The sequence below is a fragment of the Zosterops lateralis genome, assembly GCF_965231275.1.
Source record: "Zosterops lateralis genome assembly, chromosome: Z".
In the NCBI taxonomy this organism is placed as follows: Eukaryota; Metazoa; Chordata; class Aves; order Passeriformes; family Zosteropidae; genus Zosterops; species Zosterops lateralis.
Genome location: NC_139800.1, coordinates 77,143,615 through 77,170,219, shown reverse-complemented (window position 1 = coordinate 77,170,219; position 26,605 = coordinate 77,143,615). Strand labels below are relative to the sequence as shown.

The 26,605-nt window shown below is 37.9% G+C and overlaps 1 protein-coding gene across 1 annotated transcript; it reads right to left on the bottom strand.

The window, feature by feature from the left end:
- Positions 1 to 25,698, bottom strand: LOC310923210 (cullin-4B-like). The gene is made up of 20 exons (XM_083884379.1): positions 24,714 to 25,698; positions 21,875 to 21,990; positions 17,187 to 17,290; positions 16,179 to 16,248; positions 15,623 to 15,696; positions 14,444 to 14,606; positions 14,253 to 14,342; positions 13,892 to 13,974; positions 12,793 to 12,860; positions 11,197 to 11,315; positions 10,199 to 10,391; positions 9,031 to 9,135; positions 8,622 to 8,732; positions 7,774 to 7,859; positions 7,112 to 7,219; positions 6,754 to 6,867; positions 5,742 to 5,847; positions 5,495 to 5,667; positions 4,820 to 4,972; positions 1 to 3,683 (listed from the first exon to the last, which is right to left on the bottom strand). Exons 1-20 carry the CDS (start codon positions 25,264 to 25,266, stop codon positions 3,588 to 3,590), a joined length of 2,685 nt encoding a protein of 894 aa, XP_083740505.1. The 5' UTR covers positions 25,267 to 25,698; the 3' UTR covers positions 1 to 3,587.
- Between the last annotated feature and the right edge of the window lie 907 nt (positions 25,699 to 26,605).

Sequence of the window (26,605 nt, the reverse complement as noted above, 5' to 3'; positions counted from 1 at the left end):
AATGACTGAATGAATAAGGAACTACTTATTATATTTATGTAGCAAACAAGTATTTTGCTATCAAAGCACAAGCTAAAGAATTTAAAGAAGCCATAAACATTAGTAAGCCCAACATACAGAACTTGGAGTAAGAAGGCATTTTACACACAAGAGTTTATCAACACAAAACTGTTTAATATTTATTAAATGACACAAAATACCTAGATAACAGACTCACTCTCTGAAAGGACATGTATTTACATTATTTACCAACTTAAGAAAGACTCTCTGTACCCATATCAGACTTATGAAACATAAAAAAGGTTTTGCTGCTTTTTGCATCAAAGGATGCAACGGTGATACATGCCCTGTTTGCAAGTCTGCATAAACTATAAGTTTTTGATGCTGTGAAAAAGCACAATTTCATATTCTGGTAGCTGAGGGAAGAGGCTTCTGAAAAGTAACAGGGTTAGTTCCCCCCCACCCCACTCCAGACACACTCTCAAGACTGTTATACAAAAAGTATATTACATTTTTGAATGCTGCTGTACTCTTACAATTTTAGTGTAACATTTCAAAGAAAATGTTCTTTCTACTATATGAGAGTGCTAAAAAAAAAAAAAAGTGGTATTGAAACATTTTTTTAGATGCACTTTTTTGTTTTTAAAGCATTAGGGCAAATGATATGTTTAGGAAGAAATGAAAGGCTGAAAAAAAAAAAAAAGAGCTAAACCCAAAATATGAAGAATAGCTAAAGCAACTTAACAAATTCCTAGGGTTTGTTTTTTTTAATTAACTATTTACTTTGGCACCTTTGTGTAAACTATAGAACAAAACGTTTACAACAGATTGCAATTACAGCATTTAAACAAAATGGTCACTTTTGAAACCAGCCAAGACAAAAAAATAGTCCATTTATGGGTATAAAGATTAAAAAACCTAAAATATATATTTCTAAGAATAAACTGCAATTTCTTATGAACAAGGTGCTATAAACTGCATGCAAGAGTCAAGATTAAAAATGTGTGGCCAAAAAGACAAGCTGTGTTCTAGCCAGATGAGTTGTGGTCCAAGCCCGTTTCAGTTTTTTCTTACAGAGATATATATGGCTCAATAAGCAGGCACATGATCCCAGCAAGAACTTGCAGAGTTGTATGACGACAAATCTTGGCTGCAGCTTTGTCATTAACCAGGAATGAGCAAGACCTTAGCAGAAGAGATGAACAAGTTTTTGGGGAAAACCCATGAAGCTACAAGGAGAAGCCTTCTCCCCTCCCTTGCTCACCCCCTCCCAGTCTAGCCAGGGTTCTCAAAGTCCATTCTTTGGGTTGCTTTAACTGGATTGTGCTTAGGGTCTGCCTCAGATTGTGAATTCTGATGAGATTTGAGGACATTTTCTGTAAAATATTTTCTGCATTAAAGTTACTGAAACAGACAAGATAAAAATGACATAAACCTACAGTCTTTTGCAGTTCATTTGACTGAATGTGACACTTGTATAATGAGGAAGGGTTTTACCACAACAGGTGTTGACACATGTGGTGGTGTCAGATTTATATGCTACAACAGACTGAATGGAATCAGCTCTATACATCAGCTCCTGTCTCCCAAAGAGTTAAGTCTTATGCCTTTTCTCCAATTCTCTTTAAAAGGAATCTTTTATTGGCTGAAGATACAAAACACACACAAGAAAAGGAACACTGAATGCAAAACACAGAAGGCTTTTTTTGTGGTGGGGGCATTCTATCCCCCCCAGCGGATCTCTGTTTGAACTAATACTTGAAGATTTGCAGGAGTCTTCAAGGTTCTTACCACATAGCTCTACTGTCAGTATTTGTCTCACAGAGGCAGAGGTGGCCCTGGATGTCTGCAATAGTGTCAAGGGGCAAGATAATTTCCTGCAGATCACAAAGAGCTGTATGATGGTTAGTTGAGGGTGACTGCAAATAATTTAGTAGGAAAAAAACCCACCCACATCTGTTTCATCTGTCAGCTGAGGACTTCATACAAAAGAGCCTGAGATAAAACATGGCTGGAGAATATATGGAATTAAACAGCAGATAAAAAAAAACAACTAAGGATGGGATGTGTCAGATAGAAAACACACACACACACACTCGCACACATGCGCACCCCTGAATGTGGGATCACAGTGATAGAAGTTATAGGTCATAGAGAGCTAAGTTACACTGCCATTAAACAAAAGTAACATTTTGCTTTCAAGAGATATCTGGTATTCCCCAAGACTATCAGTGCCTGAAAGAGGATGAGGTTTTTCATTGTGCTCTGCAACACAGCTGATCCATAGGTGTAAAGCCTGGCTGGGTAAGGAAGAACTGGTACGTGGAGGAGTTCCTTTTCTGCTGACACCTTTTTTTTCCATATATTCCTGGCACATGCTGCTATAAAAGCAATAAAAAATTCATTTTGTTGAAACAAAGCTCTACATTCAAGTGACTTACTCTCCCATGTCTTATAAAGATGCAAAGAATGCTCTCTGGTCATCTAAGAAAATATATTTTAGATGCCTTGTAGCAATACTTAACTTACTATATGAGAGGTAGGCTTCTGGGTTCTAGGAGGCCTGCTAGGCTCTAGGGCTGAGTTCTTAAAGCTTTAAGTTAAAGCAATCCAAAGCAGGGCAGTCATAGAAGAGCTGCCCTGTCTAAACCTTGAGGTTAGTTCAAGTTTAGAATGTTGCAAAGCAAAACAAGTATTAAAATTCATTTGAAATTTTTGTTCTTACAGCTTTACCACAATTAGAGTGTGGCTTTTCATCTGTTAAAATATCCTCTTTATTCTAGAGTATTGCTGCCAAGAGGTGAAGGCCTCCTACCCATAACTATTAAAAACTGTCACTTCTTCCATTATGGCTGTTTTAGGCTTAAAATTCCCAAAGGTGAACACCAATTTTCACAGGCAAGCCATATAAATCTAATCTGAACTTGTTTTGTTGTAGCAGTTATTTAAGAATGGTGTTTGTATATACAGTATATATGCCCACACTGCAAACTTTATACATTGTTTTATATTGGCACCATCTTGTCTTAATTGCAACCAAGAATATTTTCCATTAGATCAGCAATAAGCATAGCTTGGCTTACTCCCTATTTTACCTCCTTAAGAGAAAAAAATCCAAGTGTGGGCATCAACCAGACCAATGGTATGTATAACTGAAATGCATTCTGTACAGTAAATTAAAAGTTTGCATGCAGTTTAAGCATTTAAAAGGCTATTTTCTTATATTAATGAACCTTCTGTTTCCATTTAAAGATGTGAAAGATATCGGTCATATATCAAGGGACTTCTCTTCAGACCCAGAGACAAATGGAATCAGAAAGACCAGGTACTTTCTTTCAGCTTTCTGCACATCTTACTAAATAACATGCAAAGAGTTCAACAGCATTCTTCTTAAAATGTAAATAGTACTCTTTAAATGGGCATGTTAACCACTGAAAGAAGTCCACTCTACTATACTTTTCCATTACACTGCTTTCATTCAATCATCGGTAGTATAAAAAGTCAATTAACGGGATCAACAGGCTAGTTTATCCACTGGCAACTGTGTAGGACACCAAGTGTGCAGTAAAACAAAGGCCAACATATGTTTATGCAATATAGTTGTACTGATTCGGGTTTTCTTTATCTCTTTCCATGTAGTCCCTGTCAATCAAGGATTCTATTCTCTTCTTAAGGTCAGCAGGCTGTAAAATAAAGCACATGTCAACATTATTAGTTTGCAGTCAATGCTTCTTAGTTCTTTCTTACCACTTGAGCCAAATATCTGCATTGTTCCAGATGACTGAGGAAGCAGAAATCCCAATTAAAAAAAAAAATCTTTTAAAGTATTAGAGCTTCTAAAGTCTGCAAGGTATAACTGATAAAAGAAAGTTACAAAGTTAGCTCATCACTTGCAGCTAAACAGATTTTTACAGAAAGGAAAGATATTTGCTGCTGTTTGAACTGAACCCTAAAGAAGTACACGTTGTGCATCATGTACCAAAGTGTTTCTATTTCTGACTTACAGCCAGTAAAAGATGGTACAAGTTTCATTTCCTCTTGAAGCAAATGAGTTTTGCAATAGTTTGGGTGCCTCATGATTTTATTGGGTGAGGAACTTTATAAAAATGCCTCATGATAACAAGTGAGGAAGGTTATTTCAATAATCTGCTATAATATTACAAAGCCCAACTGCAGTTTATGCAATACTTACAGACCTGCAGGCACTCAACATGGTAATACAATGGAATGAAATAGCAGGACCTTTTATTTTACATTTCCATGGACCGAAAGTACCATATATTTGAATTCCAACAATGCAGCACTGTCTGTTTGAAAACCCATTTCCATTTGTACACAATAAACCAGTCATTTTATATTGCAACTGTGGGCTTCTGCAGCTTTGAGACACTCACCAATATTTTATTTTTATTCCTATATATGTGTGTATCTATATTAACCAGTATAATCCATCTAGCAAAACCACTGTACTTCTAAAGTATCAGCCAAATTGAGATCGTAATGTAGAATTGGTTTTGAGATCTGAAGTATTTTCTCCTTTGCCCAAGAATGCCTTGCCAGAACACTGCAAACAATGGAACAGCAGCATACAATGAGAGCCAGCTGCTCTCTTATTGCTAACAAACTCCAGGGCTGAAATGCTTTGAAAATACGTTTTAGTAACAACTGCCAATTTAAAAAAACCCTGAAAGTGAATATTTGCCCTTTCTAATACTAAAAAGATGCATATTTTAGACAGAAGTACTGTTCACCTGAGGGCATGCCAGGAAAGATAAAGAGAATTAATAAAGTTTTAGAAGTAGAAAAACCAGTACACTACCTTGACTGGGAATTTCAGCTGGTTGTAGACCTCTGACACGAGCAGGTTGTGACTCAGCGTCTTGCGCATCTTCATGATCCGCACAATGGCGGCATCAATCTGGTACTGCCGGTCCTGGAACACCCTCTCTGTAGTGCTTGCCTGTTCCTCCACCTGAAGGACCCGTTCAGAAGAGTTTTAATGAGAATACCAGCACTATCAAAACAACTCTGTCTCCAAGACAATTCTCAAATTGTCAAAATCTGACATAAAGCCTTCACAAATAGGAAGACTGATTGTCTATTGAAAAACACACTTGTACAAAGAATTAAAGCCTTTGCAAAGATTTTACAGATCAGATGGCTGTCAGAGAAACAAGTCCACAGTGAATGTGGCATGTTCAGAAACAGTCAATAAAGCTCCATGGAATGATAAAGGGCAAAAAGAGCATTTCATAATTAGAATGTCTCTTAAGCTGACTTAGAGACATGCAACATCACTGGTGTCTTAGTAGAGAGGCACACATTTAAATCACCACTGTTAGGTACGTGCTGTCATCCAAACTACACGTGTAACTCTGACAGAGATATATAGCAGTATGTACATGACAACCAGGAGGAAAGAAGCTTATAAAAGGGCAGGCAATAAGGTTCTTAACCCAAGGATCTAAACCCCAGAGGATTAAAAAAAATATACCGTTTCTTTCATCTGAATTTGGTTGATTTTTATCCTGAAGAGCTTATGTCTGAAATCATCATTACATGTGAATTTATCACCATCTTCCACATCTTTGCCTTTGGGGCTTTTAGTCAGTACTCTGGCTTTGCCACAAGCCAGAGATTGAAGTGTCCTTCTCAGCTCTCCATCCTCTAAAGCAGAAACAAGTTGTTTAGGTTTTTTCAGTAAGAACACTTGGAAATACTCAGTTGTTTTCGATACCAACCTATCCCAGTGGCTTGCTTTATTTCCTCTAAACTGAATTCCTCTCCTTCATTAAACATAAGCAGCACCAGTGTCTGGAACAAGGAGACCTGAAGTTCTTTCTTGCCCTGTCACAAGGGAAATAAACAGACATCACTAGGCTGTTTTTTCTGGGGGGTGGAGGGAAAGGAATGAGGCGAACATGAGAAACAAGTCACTTTTGCATGTTAAGTTATTTCACCAAGATATTTTATTCACTTGAGAATATGGAAGAATAGAAGTTACTGGTCACTTGTGTTTACGTGCAGCACAAGACTGAGGCCACAAGGCTGGACTATTCTATTCAGTGACAAAACTCACCCAAGATATGCATCACATGACTCCAAACAAGTATCAAAGCACTGAGTGCTTAAAATTACTATTTGGAAGATCTCCAAGTCAAAATCTAACATAAATATTAGTTTAAGGAACACAGTATAAGGAACCATAGAATCTTTGAAACAATTGGGTTTGATAATACTTGTTTTAACATTATTTTTTTCTGAAAATGGAAGTGGTAAGCATTCTTATTTCATGAGAAAATTTTGTGTCCATGAAGAAATGCTAAAGGGGAATAACTGGAAACTCTTTTTAAACAGTTGCGTTCTTGAACAATCCAGAATTTTTCTTTATGTCAGTAGTGAAAAGCTTACTGTGAAGATGCTTAATGCTAACAGATGAAGTAAGGCCATCAAAGAAATATGGCCCCTTTTTCCTCCCCACTATAAAAATAAGGGCCATTTTTAATCTGGAGCTAACACCACTGGGTATTTTCCCCGACAGGCTTTTCTCTACCCACCAATACAGAAATTGGGTCTATGTTTAGACATTAACACATCTGTTTCAGAAACTACCAACTCTGGAAAAGATAGCAGGAGGTTAAAAGTAATTGCAAAAACAGTGTTAGCTTTCCATCACAGCACAAAACAGCTTCCCCATACAACACAGACTTGGAATCAACAAAACAACAGCAATAACAGAAACAATAGACTCACCTCTTTAAATTCTGCTTTTAGTACACAGTGTCCTAGTGTTGACTGCCACTGAAGTTTCCTACCACTGTGTTTTCCTAAATAAAAGGTCTTGAAAATCTCCTGCAGTTTTACCATCTAAAGAAAGAAAAATCCCAAAACATTGAAACACAATTTCTACTTTAAAAGCCTTCTTCCCTCCTCCACAATCAATTAAGCCTTAAATCAAGGCTTAGAATGATAAAGGGAATTGAAGGAAAATAAATTTCATTTAAAATATAGTTCTGCATTTCCTTCTCCATGCATATTGAAAACCAAGTGTCAGTGGATCCCAATATGCATTTGACAGGCCAATACTTGTATAACCCACGATGTTCATTACCTCTGGGGGCAGGTGGACCTCCATAGGCACGTAGGTTGGCCAATAACCCATAGTCAGAATATTCACTGTTAGTTCAATGTTGCCAGGGACATTCTGATTTTGCATATACTGAAAAGAGAAACAAGATAAATTGAAATAGAGCTATGTTTATTATACATGTTTCAGGTAGAATTGAAAAGTTAGAACAGGCATTGTGAGAGCAGAGAAGGTAAGTGACCACATGAGGTGTTTGTTGTATGAAGTTACATAACAAGAAGATTAAGAACAAGCACTTCTCTGAAGCTCAAAAGGCACTTCCATACAGGAAGAAAACAACGAATTTTCTGAGGTGAAGGCTGAGGTGAAGATTTATCTAATTAAGTGTGAGTGGAGGAAAGCATATTAAAAATTGTTTGTAATCAAAACATTACAAAATCACCAGAACTACATGTGCAAAAACTTCGAAGCCAGGCATCAGAATACAGTGGTGTTAAAAATGTCTAAGAGCTGGTGTTAAAATATTTTGTAAATTTACAATTCTCTTATTGCCACGGGTGATGATTTGTTTGTTTGAAGAAACTTGTCTCAGTTTTTTTGCTGTGTTGCTCAGGAAAAACCTTTAATAAATCCAGTAAATTTTTCAAAAGCACAGACAGGACAGACAGCAGGCTTTCCCTCAGTACCTGTTTGAATTGTATCATGATGTCTTTCGAAAGCTCCATATCTTTAAACATTCCTTCAAGTTTGCTGGTGAAAGCAGCTCCACATTCTATAAAAGAGAAAACATAAATATCAGAAATTAATCTGTTTATTTTGAACACCTCAGAGTAGTTACTCTAAGTGCCAGAATGTACTTTAAAGCAAGATGACCTTTTTCAGCAGATTTTTTTAAAGAGACCTGGATTCTAATTAAGGTACAGAACAAGGTTACAAACAAGAAAGAGGAGAATGTTTTAATGTGGTAGCTGTTTTGCAACCCAGCTGTTCTTCCACATGGACCTGACTGTTCATCCTTTGACTATGGTGGCCACTGGTCACTCAGATGACAATTCTAATCCCTACCAGCTGCCTTACAAACTGTCTCCTGATGACAGAATAAGATCAAGCTCTAAAAATCTTACCCTTATCAGCCAAAGGCTCCATCCAATGAAACAATGAAGATCAGACTAGAAAATGACTAGATGGCAGTGCATAACAATTGGAAGTCATCTTTTAAGTTCTCTGAGCACATCACTGATTTACTCAGCAGGGAACCTCAACTCTATCCCACGGGCCAAGATATACTGTGCACTTTCAAGTTCCTGGGTTGTGGCTTTTCCTGTTATAATTACAAAACTAAAAGCAAATTAATTTCCTCAAAACCCACCAGTCATTCAGGACCTGTATAGAGGCTTTTGCCCTCATGGAAAGGGGAAATACCAACAACACTTCCGTGAAGGCCTATTAAAACAACTACTTTTAAAAGAAAGGTGATGGATAGAAATGATAGGTAGAAATGACAGCTGGATAGATAGATAGATTAGATATTTACCATGTTTGAGTTTGGAAAGCATAGATTTTTCAGCATCTACTGATGCACTCTTCCCAACTAATAGTCTCTTTGCTAGATCTTTTTTATAAAAGGCCTCAAAGACATCTTTTCCTGTAAGAGATGAGATTTGAAAGTGATCACAAAGCACTGCTAGTTTTAAACAAACATTACCTATGAGAGACCAAATTTAAAGCTCACAAAAGCAAAAAAGGGTCCTCATATGAAGGTTTTCACAGTTTTTGTTATTTGTAATTTGACAGGTAAAGTAGTTAAATAGCACTACACCAACAAACCACATCCACAGAAAATAAACACCTGAAAATGTAACTAGAATGCAAAAATAATTTCAAAGTACCTTTATGTTACTGGTTAAACAACTGTATCCCCACAAAAACACCCCAATTCTTACCATATATAAATCTAAATATGATCATAATTTTATCCAGCATTTTTTCAAGTTCTTCATCAGTAGCTTCTTTGTTGCCTGCACGAAGCTTTGAATCTACATATTTAGCTAAAAGAGTGTTGAAGAAGAGAGTTTAGCACATGCTTGGTATCACAGTGAAACAAAAATCTCTAAACCTAGTATTATGAAATCTTGAAAACGTAAAGGATCCTGTAATCACTTTCTATCAGCCTCATAACAGCTACCTTGATACATTTTCATAGAGGCTATAAAGTTACAAAAACATTATAGCCTAGTATCTTTTTTCAGATAAGCAATGACTGCATTTTAACTTTATTATAATATAAAATGTTAGAAAACACTTTGCCTATGAAAAAGAATCTTGCTTTATGTTGTGATCTCAAAGCAAAGCCATTGCTGTTGCAGACTGACATGGTTGCAATAGAAGCAAAAAGATCAGAAGAAAGATAGATACATCTGTTATTTAAATGTGTTGAGTACACTGCTGAATTTCTCTAGCATATCATTATTACATTTTAATTTCCAGTTTCAATCAAACTAGATTGTTTGTTTTAATTTCAAATGGGCTGGTAATCACATTAGTTAGGTAACTAATGCAAAAAAAGGAGGGCAGAAAGTATCACTCCACAAGCCTAACAGCAAAACCAATTGCAAAACAGGTATTACTCACTGTGTGGGGAAATGATTCAAAAGTGCAGAGTACCAGGCACATAATGCACATATCTGTAAATAATATTTTTTGTAAAGCAGAGACTCTGTCCCCACAGGATGAGAGGTTTAGTGCATCCTCAGCTCTCTTCCCTTTCACATATTAAACCCCTAACAGCTCTGTGCTGCGGGCACAGTTATGTAAGCTTCTGAAAAAAAATCTAATTATTAGCAGTATTCTCATGTCTGGACACCAGCCAATTGCTGGAATGCCCAAATTCTGATGTTCTGCACTTTTCTATAGCCTAGCCAGTGAAGTGATGAACAGTTTGCTTTTAACGTTTGATGCTACCCTCCCAAACAATTCCCTTGCATCAGGTGGTGCAGCAGATCTCCAATCTGATGTGCATGTATCAACACACAATTCCAGCATATCCCATCTCTAAGTGCATCAGCAACTCAGCACCCAAATTCTCACATGAAAGAAACTGAAGAAAAATACCTATGAGTTCAGCTGGTTTATTTGGTCTTTTGTTAATGAATGTTTCGAAGGCTTCTTTCATGGCATTTACAAACTTCTCATTCTTGAGAAAGCAAACATCAATAATATGGTCGACTTTGTCTTTAAAATCAAGAAGTTCTTGGACCATGGTTTTGTCTTTTTCAGGATTAATTACTATAGTGCTGCCAAATGCCTGCAAAATAAAACACATCTTTCAATTAGCCTGAATATTTAATTTAAATGACAAGAATTCTAAAATCTTAAGTCACCTCTATAATGTGCTGTTTCTGGTACTCATATTAGTTCCAGTAACAACAAAAGTATTATTTTATTATGTATTATTGTATTATGAAGTATTTACTACATAATCATCCCTAAGCCTTGCATATTGATTCAAAACCAACTGATGAAAAAGTGAATGGATTCAGAACTTCTGTCTAAAGAAATAAAATTCTGCATGACAAAATTAATACACCCTTTTAAATCATCTCTATCCTCAGGTCTTAAACAGGTAATGCTCCCACTAAATTCAGTTTTATTTAATAGCACTTCTATGTAATTCCAAAGCCTTCCTTCACAACAACCATATTTTCTGTGACATTTTCACTGAGAAATAAAATGAATCATCCTAAATGATATTCAAGTGCTTTTTGAACTTCGACTGATTGGTAACTTAAACTACCACTCATTCTCACAGGAAATTTTATTAGGGAGGAGACAAACATTCTGCCATTACCAAAATAACTACTGATGAAACACAGTTGTCCCACAAACTAACTGTAAGCAAGATTATAAAATCCAAATTTATTTGGAATTCAGTAATCCAACTCAATGTTCAATATTTTCTTCAATAGGGCTAGAACAGTTACTGTACCTTTCCTAGGATGTTTCAAAACCTGTCTATTAAATACATGTTTATAAGCAAATATATTCAATTTCTAGAAAAATACAGTAGCTAACAGGGATGACCTAAGTATCTGTGTATACAGGAACAGTACCTTTATGTATTCAATCCAGTGCTGCAAGAGAACCTGTACTCCACCTCTCACACGACTGAATAACTGATACAGAAGAGACAGGTCTTGAATTCTGTTTTCATCAAGAAGGTGATTTAGACCTGCAAATGTGAGAATTTCAATAGAAATTAAAAACCAGAGTTATTCAAAGAAATACCAAAGAAAGCACAGTTTTTTACTACAGTGAGACCTCTTCAAAACTAGTATATTTTTTATCAAACCATTAGTGGTGGTGTTTGTTGGGTTTTTATTTTATTTTAAAGTACCTAATTTAACATTGAAACACAATATCTGGCTGAACTGGCTGAAACTTTGAAAATCTTATTATTGCACATGATTTTATTGCACTTAGGCTACATGTAGTTTACATAACAACCTTATCACAACATCTTTGCTTACTTTTGCTTTACTATTCCCTAAAGATTTGAAAGGTTTACACTGTATTGATCCATAGGAAAAGTTCCTTGGCAAGACAGCTCTGAGTCTCAACTCCCAGCTGTAAAATAAATTTTACAGATGCTTGAAGGCAAGCAGCTTCAAGAAATATCTTCACCATTCACTTTTTAACTTTCTAGAGAAGGCCTGATGCTCTACAGCAAAGTTCTAAGAAAGTACATGGGTAAAGATCAATACTCCCCTCAATGAAGAGTTTGTTACAGATGTGCAGGAAGATGCTCACATACCTGTTTCATTAAGAATTTAGCTACTAAGGACTTGATTGTTTTATTAGTCAACTCCTGCTGCACCCTGCACTTCTATTTCCAGATTATCTCTGAGATCAACAGAGGGTCACTTGACTCCACCGAAACTACTGTAGAACTGAGGCAATGTATTCCATAGCTCAAATTATACTACATTTTTCAAACAACCTGCCTTTTTGTAGCAGCAAGTACTCAGTATCTTCCTTTCCTGCTACATCAGCCATAATTCAAACTATACTTCTTTACCTTCAAAATGCCACTTAACACTGAATTTGAGTGTACTGTTCTAATTGTCTTTTTTTTTTTCTTTTTTTTTTGTATCAGAAGACAGCACAGTGTCCCCTTATCTCCACCAAGGAGAATGGTCAGTGCCATTTTGGGAACTGAGGAGCAAAGGGAGTTAAAGAATGATGTATCTTGTCCTTCCCTATCATTATGATTTGGGATGGCTCAGGTAACGACACGTAGATCTCCGGTTCTTTGGAGGGCTTAGAGTGAAAATTTATTGAAAGACAGATTCTTTTTATACAGTGTCTCAGTACAATCAATATGATTGGTCATTTAGAGCAACATCTCTCTCAACTGTATTCTTACAAGTAAAAAAAAAAAAAAAAAATAGAAAAACACCAGGTGTCAGGAGGAGGATATCTACAAGGATTGTTTTGGGTTCCTCCTCATGATTTCCCAGGCCAGACAGAGTTCTGTGCCTGGCTTTCCCACAGGGTTCAAGCCACTGCCTGGAGCCTAAAAATCCCTGCTCTGAGCACTGTCAGTTCCCACACTCCCCCAGCACCCAAATCCATCGCTTTCTTTCAGCACAGGAACTGAAAGCCCCAAAGCAGTAATTAGAAACATTTCTATAAAGAAGAACGATTACCTTTCTGAAGAATGGCTGTTAAATGTTCACCCAGAAGTTGCTTTTCTACAGTAGCAATTAGTGGCTTCCTACAGAAGAAATGTTTAAAATTAATTTTCCTTTTTCAATTACTGACAGTAAATCCTTTAAATCCTTATTTTGAGATGATATTAATTACATTATCATTGGGAGTGCTCTAATTATCTGTGGCCAAAGACCTAAAATGATTAAACACGTATTTATCCTTTTTCTCCCCAGTAAGCAATATTTTTTTTCTCTTTGATGACTAATGATTTTAATTCACACAATAAGCCTGTTGTACATGACCTGTAGGCAGCTGGACAGTGAGGAAGCTGAGGAGAATTCATCAAATAATATGCCTAATCCCATATTGTGGGAGGACATTCATGTCTTCAGAGGCAAACCAAGGAGAAATAAAAACAGACCTCAAGTCAAGAGGTATTCAAACAATACAGGGAATTGGTCACTAATACTGGCATGGAAGAAGGAAGCCATTAAACAAACTAAATGCTTTAAACACTGAAAGAGGAAGAAAATCAAAACATATGAGAGTAGCAATAAAACACCTCTCTCTCAGAAAGGCCTTGATATCAGTGACCTACATTTTCTCTCAAACATAGCAGTTGTAGCTTTATGTTAGAAGACCTCCACCTGACTGTGTTGGAGGAAATACTGCCTCTAAGTAGAAAAGACTGAAGGATGGCATTAGTCAGTAATTTCCCAGACTCCTTATACAAGTATTTTTTGCAAATATTCAGAGGCTTTAGAATTTTCTATGCTGAATCTTATCTTTTTCAGGTAGAACAACAGTTGATTAATTACATTTCAGCAGGAAAGAGACATCTGGGCTGGGAGTGGCAGCCTATTTTTCTCCAAGCAAACACTTAACAACACTTATGCCAAAATAACAGTGACTTAGAAGAAAAGGCTATGAGCTGTGTGAGCCAAGACAGTGCTTCATTGTAAACATGGAACCGTGGGAAGTGAAAAGCATTTGATGGTCAGTCAATAACAGAAATAAATTGCAGCTACTTAAATGGCCCTCGACAGAAGAGGAGCCAAACAGCTTATACCACAGGCAAAGAGAGATTGCACTTACTGTGTGCTCTGATCTAAATAAGTGATTATTCTGTCTGCTTCTTCTTCCAAGCGCTTGTTGACATGGTGAAGGTATTCTGGAACCTGAAAATGCCAAAGTAGTTTTGTATGTTAAAAAACCAAGTAACAAGAAGGGAAAAAGAGAGACAGTACTAGTCTGACAGAAGTAGCAGCTCCAGTTTTAAGCAGGAATCATTAGCATGGTGACTGAAAGCAACTGCATGTGCATTTCCTTTTTCAGAATACTGTAAAACAAAGGGCACACACTACTGCCTTGTACACTATCTAAGGCAGAATATTCCTACTCCCTGACATGTGCTTTGACGTTAGGCACAACAAACATTGTTAAACATCCAAAATACCTCTCGTTCCTGCATAAGCCTCTGTCCCTCTGCTGCATACAGGCGATTAGTCTCTTCCAAGAATCTATGTTCGAAAGAGTCCTGATAAATCTGGGGAAACAACATGACAGCAATGCAGGGTAAGGCTTACTGAGCACTAAGAGAGAATTTGAGATATTTTAGAGGTTTAAAGGTGAAACAAGTTTACTCACCTGCAAGTCAGAGAGCATGCTCAGAAGGCTTCGCAGCAAACTCCTGTCGATAGCCTCACCATTTCTTTCCCTCTCAATCAGCAGAAGAATGCCATCAATAGTTTTGTTCTGAACCTTCTGATCACTGATTATGTGAGTTCTGAACAATTCTAGCCCCATATCCCTAAAATGAAAGCAAAGGCTGCTCAATAAATTGTTTAAGACTAAATCCCAGATACCTCTTATTAAAACATGATCTAGATCTAATAAAGAAGCCAATATCAGCATTCTTCCAATTCCTCATTCCTCTGCCTCCAAATCACTCAAGATGAACAAATACAAGGACACTAAAATGAAGCATGACACTACACCAAGATGAAGCTACATATTTTAAATACCAATGCAGATATTTTTTCCTAAACAACCATGTAACTTTTGCAACATCTTTATTTTTCAGTTGGTTGACAGGATGTTGGAACACCAACCTTTACAAGAAAAGAAAAATATCATCTTGAGTTCCAATTCATGGTTATGGTGTTGGACAATATTCCTTTTTTGTCCATCACTTACTAATCTTTAATTCTTAGGCATGGCTTAGAAGAACTCAGTGATGTGACAGACAAGGATCTCTGCAATGATCATCCCAATTAAAACCTTCCATGAATTTGAAACTATGGGTATGGTCACTCTTAGGAAAAGTCAGGACCCTCCATCAATCTCTTGCAAAGTAATTCAGGTACCAAAGAAGAGGAGGGCATATACTAACTATAAATAATACAAGGAGTGGAAGTTGAAGCCCAAAAAAGTGTATCTTGCTTTTATTGTAAGTAACTCTTTCCTTCAAGAATTACTGAACTTGAAATACTGTGCCTGCTAAGGCAGTTACTGGGCACCCCAAACTCCTGCACTTCAGCTGTTGACCAGACCCCTTCCTTTAACTGTGCAAACTGGAGGCTGATATTCACTGAAATTTTGGATCACAGCTATTCTAGAACAATCCTATAATTTATGACAAATAAATTAAAAGTCTTCCTTTGCAACAAGCACTTGTGCATTCACCATGTAATTTACAGGTCACTATGAGGCATATATTAAGAAAATCCATCTGAAAATCAGCAAGATATAAGCAATAGTTGAAATACACCCCCAAATAATTTTATTTCTGCACCCCCCAAAAAATTCAATTCTTTGTGCCCTTACCAAATAGATGGCAACATTGAATTCTGAAGTACGTAAGTTCGATCCAAGAAGAGAAAGATACTTCTAATCATAATCTGTCACGAGAAGGAATAAAACAGCCACAATCACAAAACCAATTTTACTCTTAAAACTGAAGAGCAACACCAATTACGCTCAACAACAAGAAGAAATCCCACCAGCTGGTTTCAGGCAGTGCTTTCTTAGACACTGCTGATTTATTTAACATCATCTCCCAGATCCCTGCAAGGTGATCAATGTGACACTCTGCATATTTCTGTGTAACACAACAACTCCTTTAAAAATAGGTGTAAAGGAGAAAGGTTTCTGTGGAACTGACAATGAGGAGTTAGGGGTGTGTGTGTGTGTCCAAGATCAGACCCATATGCCAAGAAAAACATTAAAGTATTTTCAAGGCTCGATTTCTAACAAACTAGATATAGCTGTATATCACAAAGAAACCTTACATAAATTTAAGACATTTCAGAAGCTTGAAAAGGAACAAAGTTAAGCCAAACAGGCTGACAAAAGCAACTTTTCCTTTAAAAGATAAACTTACCATTTGTCTGCAGTGATCTTGCCAACATTTGTCTATTTTCTTTAGAAAAAGGACACTATCCAATGAATCCATGAAGAAATCATTCAGAAAAACATGATTAACAGATGGTGTAAGCAATGAAATGAACAAATTTTACTGTTTTTTAAAGACATTTAACAGAGACCACAACAAACTCACCTACTCCCAAAAAGAACCAGTTAATTTCTTGCAACTCGTTTTTTTTTTTTTTTTTTTTTTTTTTTTTTTTTTTTTTTGAGGGTCTTTGTGTTAATAATGAGAATTCAAAATTATCTGAACAGATTTTTAAAAATTATCTAAATAGTTTTTGAATATTTTGTTGAATCCCTCATTCCTGGGGAATGGAACAAAAGTACATATCCCCATTCCTCAAAAGCCAGCAATACCCAATACATGTAAGAGCTCACCATTACACTCTAATTTCAGCTCATGTTAAGAGTTAACCTTAAGAAATAAATTCTGTCCTTCAAATTTATCTTTTATTCAGCTCACTGTGTACTTCTGGTACTAATTAACATCTACTTAACAGGATGTCAACCTGATGCAACTCCAAATTTCTGAAAATAAAACATTTTGATGCTCAGAACCTGACACGCTGCCAGACCACTATTACTTTTCCAAAAAAACCCAACAGCTTCTTGTTGGAAGACTTTTCACTTTATCTAAGCTTGGCAAGTTCAATATAAAAAAGCCTGACATGATACAGCTAATAAAGGCTTTTTAAGCAAATGCAACACAAGCTTCTGCAAGATGTCAAAGAGTTTCACAAATACCAGTGAAACTTTCTCAGAAACTTGTTAATAATTACAGACATAAAGGAAAAAGTAGTGGTCTCCTAGGTTCCACAAAGAAATAAAAGCAAAAGCAATTACACAAAACCTAGTATTTCAGACTACTATGGCCTAATGTCATGAACTAGTCAAAGAAATCCATCACTATATACTTGTAGGCAAAATGATTTTCATTTGTCAACAGCTAAGAAAAGGATATTCTCTGAATTGGTGAATTTGTGCTTTAATGTGGTCTTCGCAGATCTGCCTCAATTGTTTGTACAAATTTGCAGAGATCTTGTAGGAGCAGAGATTTTCAACAGCCTGAAGTAAAGAGAAACAGAAACAACAAAAAAATTTGCTATACGCTTACATGTGGTTTTACAAAAAAAAAAGGAGGACATCCCCTCCCAGACAAGAATTCTGTTTCTCACAGCTTTTAACACAGTTGACTGCTGCATGCAAAACACCAGGGACAGACATGGCACTGCAGTGGAAACAGAGATAAAGGCAGGCTGTGCCCTAAACAGCCCACAGACTATCAGTTTAGCTGCAGTGTCAATCTCTCACATGGAGCTGCAGGACTGGCATCTCTAAAGTAAAGGACAGTACTTTAATATCTTCCAGTAGCTTGCTGGGCTTCATACCTCAAAGCAGTGACTTCAGGTATTAATTTTATTAACTGCTGTGCTCTGCAAGTCACACTGATATTAGTGGAAAAGCACTGTCAGATTAATTTCCTTTTGCAGTCCTTTCCTTGATTAAGCTTCCCTCATCCCCAAAAGTACCTATTTATACATGTTATCTATCTTATCTATTTATACATATGTTATCTATCTTATCTATCCATCCACCAACTCCGTGCCTGTATAAGTCTAATTATAATCCCGAATATTAGTAGCATGACTACATTTACAGTGACAATCCCAGATTTCTACATCTCATTGAGTATTAGAAAAATTATCACTGTGCTCACAGTAAGAAGTGAAAAGAAGTTTAATGGGGCCACGTTTTGGAGAGTGATGAAGTAAATAATCATTCTTAAGTCCATCAGTGGATCTGAAAGACTTCTAAAATTCATACCCATTGTCCAGAAAGCAACTAAATAACTTCTAACTCTTTGCAGGCTAGTGAAAGACACAGTAACCAATTATTTTGTAAAACATTTGTAGATGTTTACATTGTAGAAGCTAGAGGAGAAGCATATTTGATTTTCAATTAATGCCTTGTGCTATTATTTACTTATTGGAAAAGACTTCAGCTGCTAGCATGACCAACTCCTTGGGGAAAAAAAAGGGCTGGAAGGTAAAGTTTGCTCCCCAGCACTTGCAGGCAACCATGGAAGAATTGCGTAGCTCAGAAATGCACAGAGCAGATCTATGCCATTACACTGAAATTCCCCCAGAATATTTCCCAACAGTCCAAATGGAAGCAGACAGTGAGCAGTCACCACTAAAAGCACAGCAACAATCAAAATAGCTAAACAGGAGTTCTTTGGTTCTTCCCAGGCTATCAACAGGAATCATTCTGAGTGCAAGTGCACTACATCCAATACTGGCTCCAGCACACAGAGGAGTTAAAAAAACCCCAACCAAACACAAACCAAACCTCCATGAAAACCAAAACCCCCCAACAAAACCATCCCATACAACAATAGCTGCAAAACTCCCCAAACCCACATGAGCTTAAGTGTCAGAAGTAAACAGGTATAGCAAGAGAGTGACTGTGTCAATTAACCAAAACAGGTCCGAATGAAAACTGTAAGGAAAGCCAAAATTATCACCCAAGTATACACATCTAAATATCTGGAAATAGCAACAGGTTAAACTCTTCAGCCTCGACACTTAAAAAACATCAAACAAATAGAATAAAGTGAGAGGAAAATGTGTTCTATGGCTCACTGCTCAGAGCAGGTTATGCTCAACTGTATTCTGCTATTGTACAAACAGGTTCAGGCAGCAAACCAGGACATAACCCGATACTTGATTCACCAGAACAAGAGGATGGAAAACATTAAGCTTGAACAGCCTGATTAAAACTTCAGCAAGTGCAATCTTCCTAGGTTTTCTAATTTCTTCCTCTTTGGAGAAGCCAGCTGAGAGCTGGGAAGGTGAATGCTCTGGATGGAACTTCTCTGTCACCTGCAGAACCACTGTTACTCTGGCTTCAAACCATCAACTCAGGACACCAGCAGCTTCTTTCCTGGAATTCTGGTCACCTCATCCCACCACTGTTAAAACTGCTGCCTATCAAACACGTACTCTTTACTCATGCTGCTCTAAATCCTTAAAAGAATTATCTCCTGCACTGTATATGGACAAATACATACAGTTAACTTTTAGAGAAATAAACATCTATTAATATACACCTACTTTTATGGAGTGTTCGTATAAAGCTGAGCTTTTACATCTATCAGAAATTCCAAAGTGTTAAACATGTCTGCTAGGACTGTTTGAATATAAAGTACAAAACTTCTGCATCTTTGCTGATGACATGCACAGAAATGCTTTAAAGAGATTAACCCCCTACTGCAGTATTATGCTTTTCTTAATTACTAGTGCTAGACAATACTGATTGTATTTAAAATGTATCAACATTGATACACATAAAAACTATACTGTTTTTAGTTCACAAAATTACCTTGTTCTGAATTAGTGGGAAAAAATGTTTCTGATCAGGGAATCTGTGCCCTAATAATGGTCAGAAAATCTGAAGAATAACTCTATTTCCTTTGTGTAACGTATATGCAGTTGGATGTGGTTTTCTGTTTGGTTTGGTGAGGGGGTTTTTTTGTGGTTTTGGTTTTTTTTTTTTTTTTTTTTTCCTTTTAACTGCTGCATCCACACCTGGGTTTGTGTGGTAAGAAAAAACACAACTCAGATGAGAGAAAATCAGAACTCCCCTGAAGTATTTAACTCTGATTGATTTTAAAAAAACAAACCACGCATCAGGTACCAAAGATCTAGATCTCTACTTTCAGGTACTAAAATAAGGAAAATTATTCTATGAAAGAAGCATTCAATTCTGTAGCACTTCAGCTACTTGAGGATGGGAATAATTTTGTTTGCTGAGGAAGAATAAAGCAAGCATGAGGCTTGGGTCCTGCAAAGAAATAAAGCTTCAAAATATTTGCTCAGTGGGATTTTCCAGCACAGACAAGAGTTAAACCAAATGCAAGAAGTTTAACTCCATTAAAAAAAAGAATTATCTTCTTTTGAGGTGTGCAGCAGAACTTTTGCAAACTCTTTTGTAATTCCTCCCTAGGTTGGATAATGGTGTCTGCCAAGGCATATTTGATATCAGATCCTTTTACCAAGCAGCTGTTCAGAAATGACATTAGTTTAGTTAGCATCTAAAAACACTAGTGATTTACTATTTTTAAATCAAGACATTTATTTTTAGATTTATATTAAAAAGTCATACCTGATTGCACTCTATTTCACTGAGAAATAGCTAAGTAATAACAATGTTGACTCACTGAGATTAAAACAAAAAAGCTAATTTTTTGTTTTCTCACCACAAGCAACATTAAATTAAGCTTGTGGTAAGACTGAGCAGAAATTTAAGCAACAACACTCTTAAACAGAAGGAAGTATTTCAACAGAACTCTGTATTTTTTAACAATTTTGGATAGCCATCAAGCATTTAATGAACAGCTATTTGCACTGTTATGCAGTCTAGAATAAGTAATTTACAATACCACTCAGTACAATCGGTTGTAATTTGCTATCACTTCCACCAATTTTGCAAAAATTAACAATAACATTCTGACAAACTGTTAAAAAAGCAGTATTTTTACTTAATTAGTTGAACATAACAAAAGACTAGAGAGATTTTAAGAATGCTGTGGACTGAGGAACAGCAATTAATTCTTTCTTAAATCTGTCCCCAAGCCTTGTACAAACAGGATTTTTTTTCCCCCACATTCAAATGGCTGCTTTTGTTGAAAAGGGGAGGATGGGGGAAGAAGAGACACTAAAAAGAGATGGTGAGAAGGCTATTTACACACAGAGAGGGACAAATTAAATAACTAACCAGGTAATAAAGGCTTTAAAAGTAGAGTAAAAAGTTCAAGGGCTCCCTAATACCCAGCTAAAGCAGCACCGTTGCTATGCCGCTAAAACCACAAGTGACGTTAGTAGGGAAAAGGTAAGCAGGGGGAAATCTCCCCTACACACTCAGCTGAAAAAGCAGAAGTGGAGCTTATAAAAAAAGGCATTAGGAAATGCAGTCCAATCTGATCACTTCCTAAAGTATTTAAGAAAACACAATCAGAGCTGTTCTTGGCAATAAAGTTTGATTCTCAGTCGTCAGAATAGAAAGAATGTTGCAAAAATTGCAATCAAACCAAAACAACACAATTCATGAAGGAAAAATGGTGTTCTGTTTACCTACTAGAAGTCAACAGAAAGTTTCAGTTTTTAAGTGATTTGTGATACTTGATCATGGAGAGATACTTTCTTCAGAAAAGAATTTATATTTTAATATATATCACCTTATTATTAAGCACCAATATTTGAGGATTTCACATTTCTCCTTTAGCAGATAAACACCACAGCTCCCTAAACAGAAAAGGGAATATAGCTCCTTGCCTTAGTTAATTCTCTCAACTGCCACAAGGGAAACCATGCCTTGGGTAAAGTAAATGTAAATTACCATGTAATTTACAAGTAAAAGTAAATTACCATGCAAGTAAAAAAAAACAAAACAAAACAAAAACTAGCTCGGATGCTAGGTCTTGTGAAATTTTTAAAATGAAGAAACTATTTGGTGACAAGTTTTTCAATGACAAAAGCAGCTATCAACCAAAATGCTGTATTCTTACCACCATATCAAGTGTTTTTAGCAAAAAAATCTGAAAACAAAACAAGAAAGTCCTAACCCATAGCTTTTACTTAATGCACTCACCTGATAGAGCTCTTCTAAATTGTATTTAATTGAAGTACTGTTCTGGATAGCTTCTACAGCTTCTTTCAGTTTTTGCCAGGTTTCATCTGTGTAGTTTTCAGGCAATTTGGGTTTATCTTTGAAAGAAATTATATAAAGTTTGAGAATGTATTTAGATAAAGCAGAACATTTTACAGAAATTAAAAGGATGCAGCTTTGAAGGGAAAGAGGTATGGGCTGACAGTCCAGCTTTTAATTTATACTTACATGAAAAGACAGCATTTGTTTAAAAGCAGTATCTTATTCACATTTGGAAGGGTGACATATTGGAAGAAATTCAGAATTACTCCTGACAAATACACTACTTAGCACTTGTAGCCCAAACAGCACCTGTGGTTTACAAAAATCACAATCTTGTGTCTGAGCAGCTCAAGAAGGGCTAAAACCAGCAAGAATTATCTACACCTTTGTTACACTCTCATTACCAGGCCAGCAGAGCCAAAAGGAAGAAATATAAAAGGCAAAAACGATGCATTAAAAGATACACAGTTGTGTGCATCCTTGTTTTTAATTTACTGCTCATTAATTCTACTCCGTATTAGAAGCTGGAAAGAACTCCTCAAGAAACACTCATGGAAACGCTGTAATTATTGTACAGGCTTTATGGTCCCAAGGAAAGCCTTCCAATTTTAAAGGAATCCATTTATGTCTCTCTTGGATTTGGCCAGTGGATATTTTTTAGTTAAGCCTCTTACAATATTCGAACAGCTCCAGATCTGACACTTTCCATTATTTTTTCTGGATCTTTTCTAGAGACCCCCTGCTCTGCATCACCTTCAGCAAGACTAAAGCATTTTCAACAGGCTAAGATACTCCACAAGTCACATTCTCAAAATGTAAGAACTATTCTAAAATTTTATATTCTTGTAACTACCTAAAGTGACCATTTTTGTTCTAACAAGCACATTCTCAAATGGAGAAGACAGAAGAAGAAAATCTGAAGAGGAAGATGACACGTGCACATTCATGCTACCAACAGGTGAAGCTGGCCCAGAGCCGATACTCTATTAAAATTGACTTTTACACACTGAAAAGTAAAAAATAAATTTTAAAGCTTTGTGATTTCCTTAGAAATAACTATCAGAGAGAAGCAATTATTTTGTTCTTCCAAGCATTTCCCTGTAGAATTGGCAATATCCCAACATCAGCTGCATCACCTGGATCTAGAGACAACTGACTATGGACTTGCCTGTTTTCACCAGCAATACCTGAGTATCCTGCTCAGCAGTCAACTGATTTTAGGAAGTCATTTAAGCTGGAAAGGATTTTTATAGATTTTTAAAGGATAGTTATTGCTATCACACTAAGACGAAGACAAAAATGTTAAAATTATTATTCAGTTTAGCAAATAAACAAGTAAATAAATAAAAAGTAAGCCAGTTAGAATACTGGGAGGTCCTTTTTAAGCAAGTGGTTCAAACACCATTTCACAAGCAGGGAGGATCACAGCACCATGCAGTCCATGACATTTAACAGGTATTTTAAAGGTGAGAAGCTAACTTCCCTTAAAGATAACAGTGCACAAGCAACTGAGGAGCAGCCTGTAATGCATTGTAAGTTTGTATTTTAAAATAATCAGTCAGATTAAATGATGATGCTGTGATGGACAGAGAACATTTTTGAGAACTGGAACCTTAAAGCAAAGAGTTACAGTGTGATCATCAATTCCTGCAAAACACTAGAATGGGTCAAATAATCCTAATCCTTACCTAACGCAATATGTCTACAGAGCACCTGTGTCAGTTGTGTATTTAGAAATTAATTTTAATGTCGGTAATATCTTTTACCCCTCCACAAACCCAAACACACGAGGAGAAAGAAACAACCCAAGAAAACAATGTAGTGGACTATTTTGGAAGACAGCAAGAGGCAGGAAATAAAAAAAGCACGTGATATCCTCATCTTTATAGGGAAAAAAATGGCAGCATTTTAGCTAAGCTTTGAGCCTAGTTATTTGCATTTTTGATTACTAGAAAATGAAGCAGCATCACCTCAGAAAAGCTTAATTTCTCTACTTCACCTTGGTCTCTAGTAACGCTACTCAAGAATCTCAAATGCATGTTTGGAGAGAATTTATAAAATAAATAAATAATGTAAACTTACAAAATAATGTAAACTTGTAAGAGTAAGTCGAGACGGAGAAAATACACTAGAAACAAAAACTACAGCAAGGACATTACAAGGAAAAAACTCTGCAAAAATCTGAACTACCTACTTTAAAGGCAGGTGGGGAAACCAGAAAGGAAATCCACCATAATAGCCCGATAATCACCTTACCTTCAACATTTAAAACTAAGCAGAGGCAGATTATCCTATAAACAGACAACGCACACAGCAGCAAGACAGGCAGATTCAAGGCAAATTTAAAAAACCCCCACACATTCCAAGCAAAGACTTATCATAAACTGGGCTCAAATATGCACTAAGCTCTGGATCAGGGTTACTAGAAAAGAGGTATCAGATGTTAAAAGTTTAAACAAAGGCGATTTACACACTTAGCAGTAAAACCCAAGTGTGTAAACACCTAATGTACAAATTAAGACCTTCTCGGGAGACAGAGCGAAGGGAATATGAAAAATAATTCCAAGCAGCAAAGTGCAGATCAGGATGTGTATATGACCAGGCAAGTACACATCAGAAATTATTATTTCCCTTTACATAAGTATAGAAATGTTCACCACAGAAAAGCAATTCCCACAAAACCCGGAGCTATTTGAAAGGAACCGGTTTTCGGGCTGAAAACAAAACACCAAGTCGAGTGTCAGCTCCCCAGAGGTTGTGACAAATTACGGCCTGTTACCTTTAAAGTTCTTGATCACTAATTTCTTGGCAGAGCCAGGTTTACTGTTGGCGAAACTGGAAACAGTAGAGGAGGCAGCTTTGGTCAGGCCGTTTGCGTGGTGCCCCACAGCCACTGACGAAATTAAAAGGCTTTTATTTTTAAGCTGTTGCTGGTGCTGCTGCTGCTGCTGCTGCTGAGAAGAGGCAGCAGGAGAGGAGGAGGAGGAGGAAGAAGACTCTTCAGCCATCTTCACATCGAGTCCAATAAAATCCACGGAGTCCTCAAAGCGCAGCTTCTTCTGGAGGTGATGGTTGGAGGAGGCGACCCCTGAGGAGGAGCACGAAGAAGCGGTGATGACAGAGGAGGACGATGATGAGGAGGTGTTTTTGGAAGGAGAAGAGGTGCAGGAGGAAATGGAATCAAATTCTTCTTTTTCGGAATTGCTGTTGCTGCTGTTATTCAGCTTTCTCTTCTTGCAGGAGGAGCTGCTGCTAGTGTTACCATCAGTGGCAGGTCTGACCTCCTGGGCTGCAGCTGGGGGGTTGGGGGAAGAGAAACCTGTGGGAAACATGAACACACAGAAGTGAACAGGCTGAGGGGCATCAAATCCTTGTGGTGTGACTAAAGAGAGAGGGAGAGTTTTGGAGTCAGTTTCTCTGTTTGGTTCGCTGCCTCTCGGGAGGGTCTTTCAACTCCTCCTTCTCATCAGCGGAGTCCTGTATTCCTTCGCCTTCTTCCTTATCTGTGGAACCACTTTATCTCCTCTTCTCCTTTTTCTTTATTACTTTGGTTCTTCGGGCAGTTTGCCTTTCTGCTTTCACTCCTTCCCTTCCTGCCTCTGGCCGCGCCACCAGCTCCTTCCAATCCTCCTCTCCAGCAGCAGAATTCCCCAAGGCTCCCCCGTGGGCTCCTCCTTGCGCTCCCCTCCTGCTCCGGCCGCCTCCTCTCCTTTGCCGAGCGGCAGCGGGGAGGGCTCCCTCCGGCCTCGGCCGCAGCCCCTGGGCTCGCACCCGTCCCGCTGTGGCCCGCCGGGGCTCCGCAGTGGCGCCGCTCCCCCCTCTCCGCCCGTGCCCGCGCTGCCTGAGGGGGGACGGCCCGGCCGGCTTGTTATTGTCACTGCACGGCGGAGGGAGCGCAAAGATGGCGGCGCATCCGCCCGCCGTGCATGACGGGGCGCGGCGCACGGAAACGCGGCCCGGGGCCCGCCCCCCTCCGGTACCGCCCCCGGTACCGCCCCCGCCGGAAACGAGCGGGCCGCCGTGTTTGCCCAGCGCCCCCGGGTGGGGGGGCCGCTTCCCGGGGTGGGAGTGTGGGCCTGGGGGTTCCCGCACCGGGGTCCTGCACCGGGGGTTCCGGCATTGGGGTCCAGCACCGGGGTCCTGCACCGGGGTTCCCGCACTGGGTTTCGGTACCGGGGGCCCTTACCGGGGTTCCTGCACCGGGGGTCCCGGGCCCCGCCTCAGGCTGGCCGCGGTCACTGCGGGGTTCAGCCTCCCTGAGCCTCAGGCCTAGGCCGAGGCCTGTTGGCTTGTTGGAAGTGGTTTTTCTTACACTTATTTATACACAATATTTTTTTTTATTATTATTATTTTAATACATATGGGCTTGCACTGAGCTACACTCTATGGTCTGCTTTTGTTCTGTTTATTTATTTTGTAGCTTTTGGAAGCAAGAACACACGTCGTAGGCGTTTAGAGTCTCTCATGATGTTGGTGGGTCTGTTATGAAAGGGACCATAAACTCCCCAGGAACGTTGTTAAGGATTCAAATAACTGCTGAGAAAAGGGTTGTGGAAAAAGTCACAAAGCTTTGTGACTCCACAGACTCCAGCTGAGAGTGCAGACCTGCCTGCCTGCCAGCCCAGCTCCTCGGGGGAAATCTAGTGGGACTTGTATGTTGGATAGAAAAAG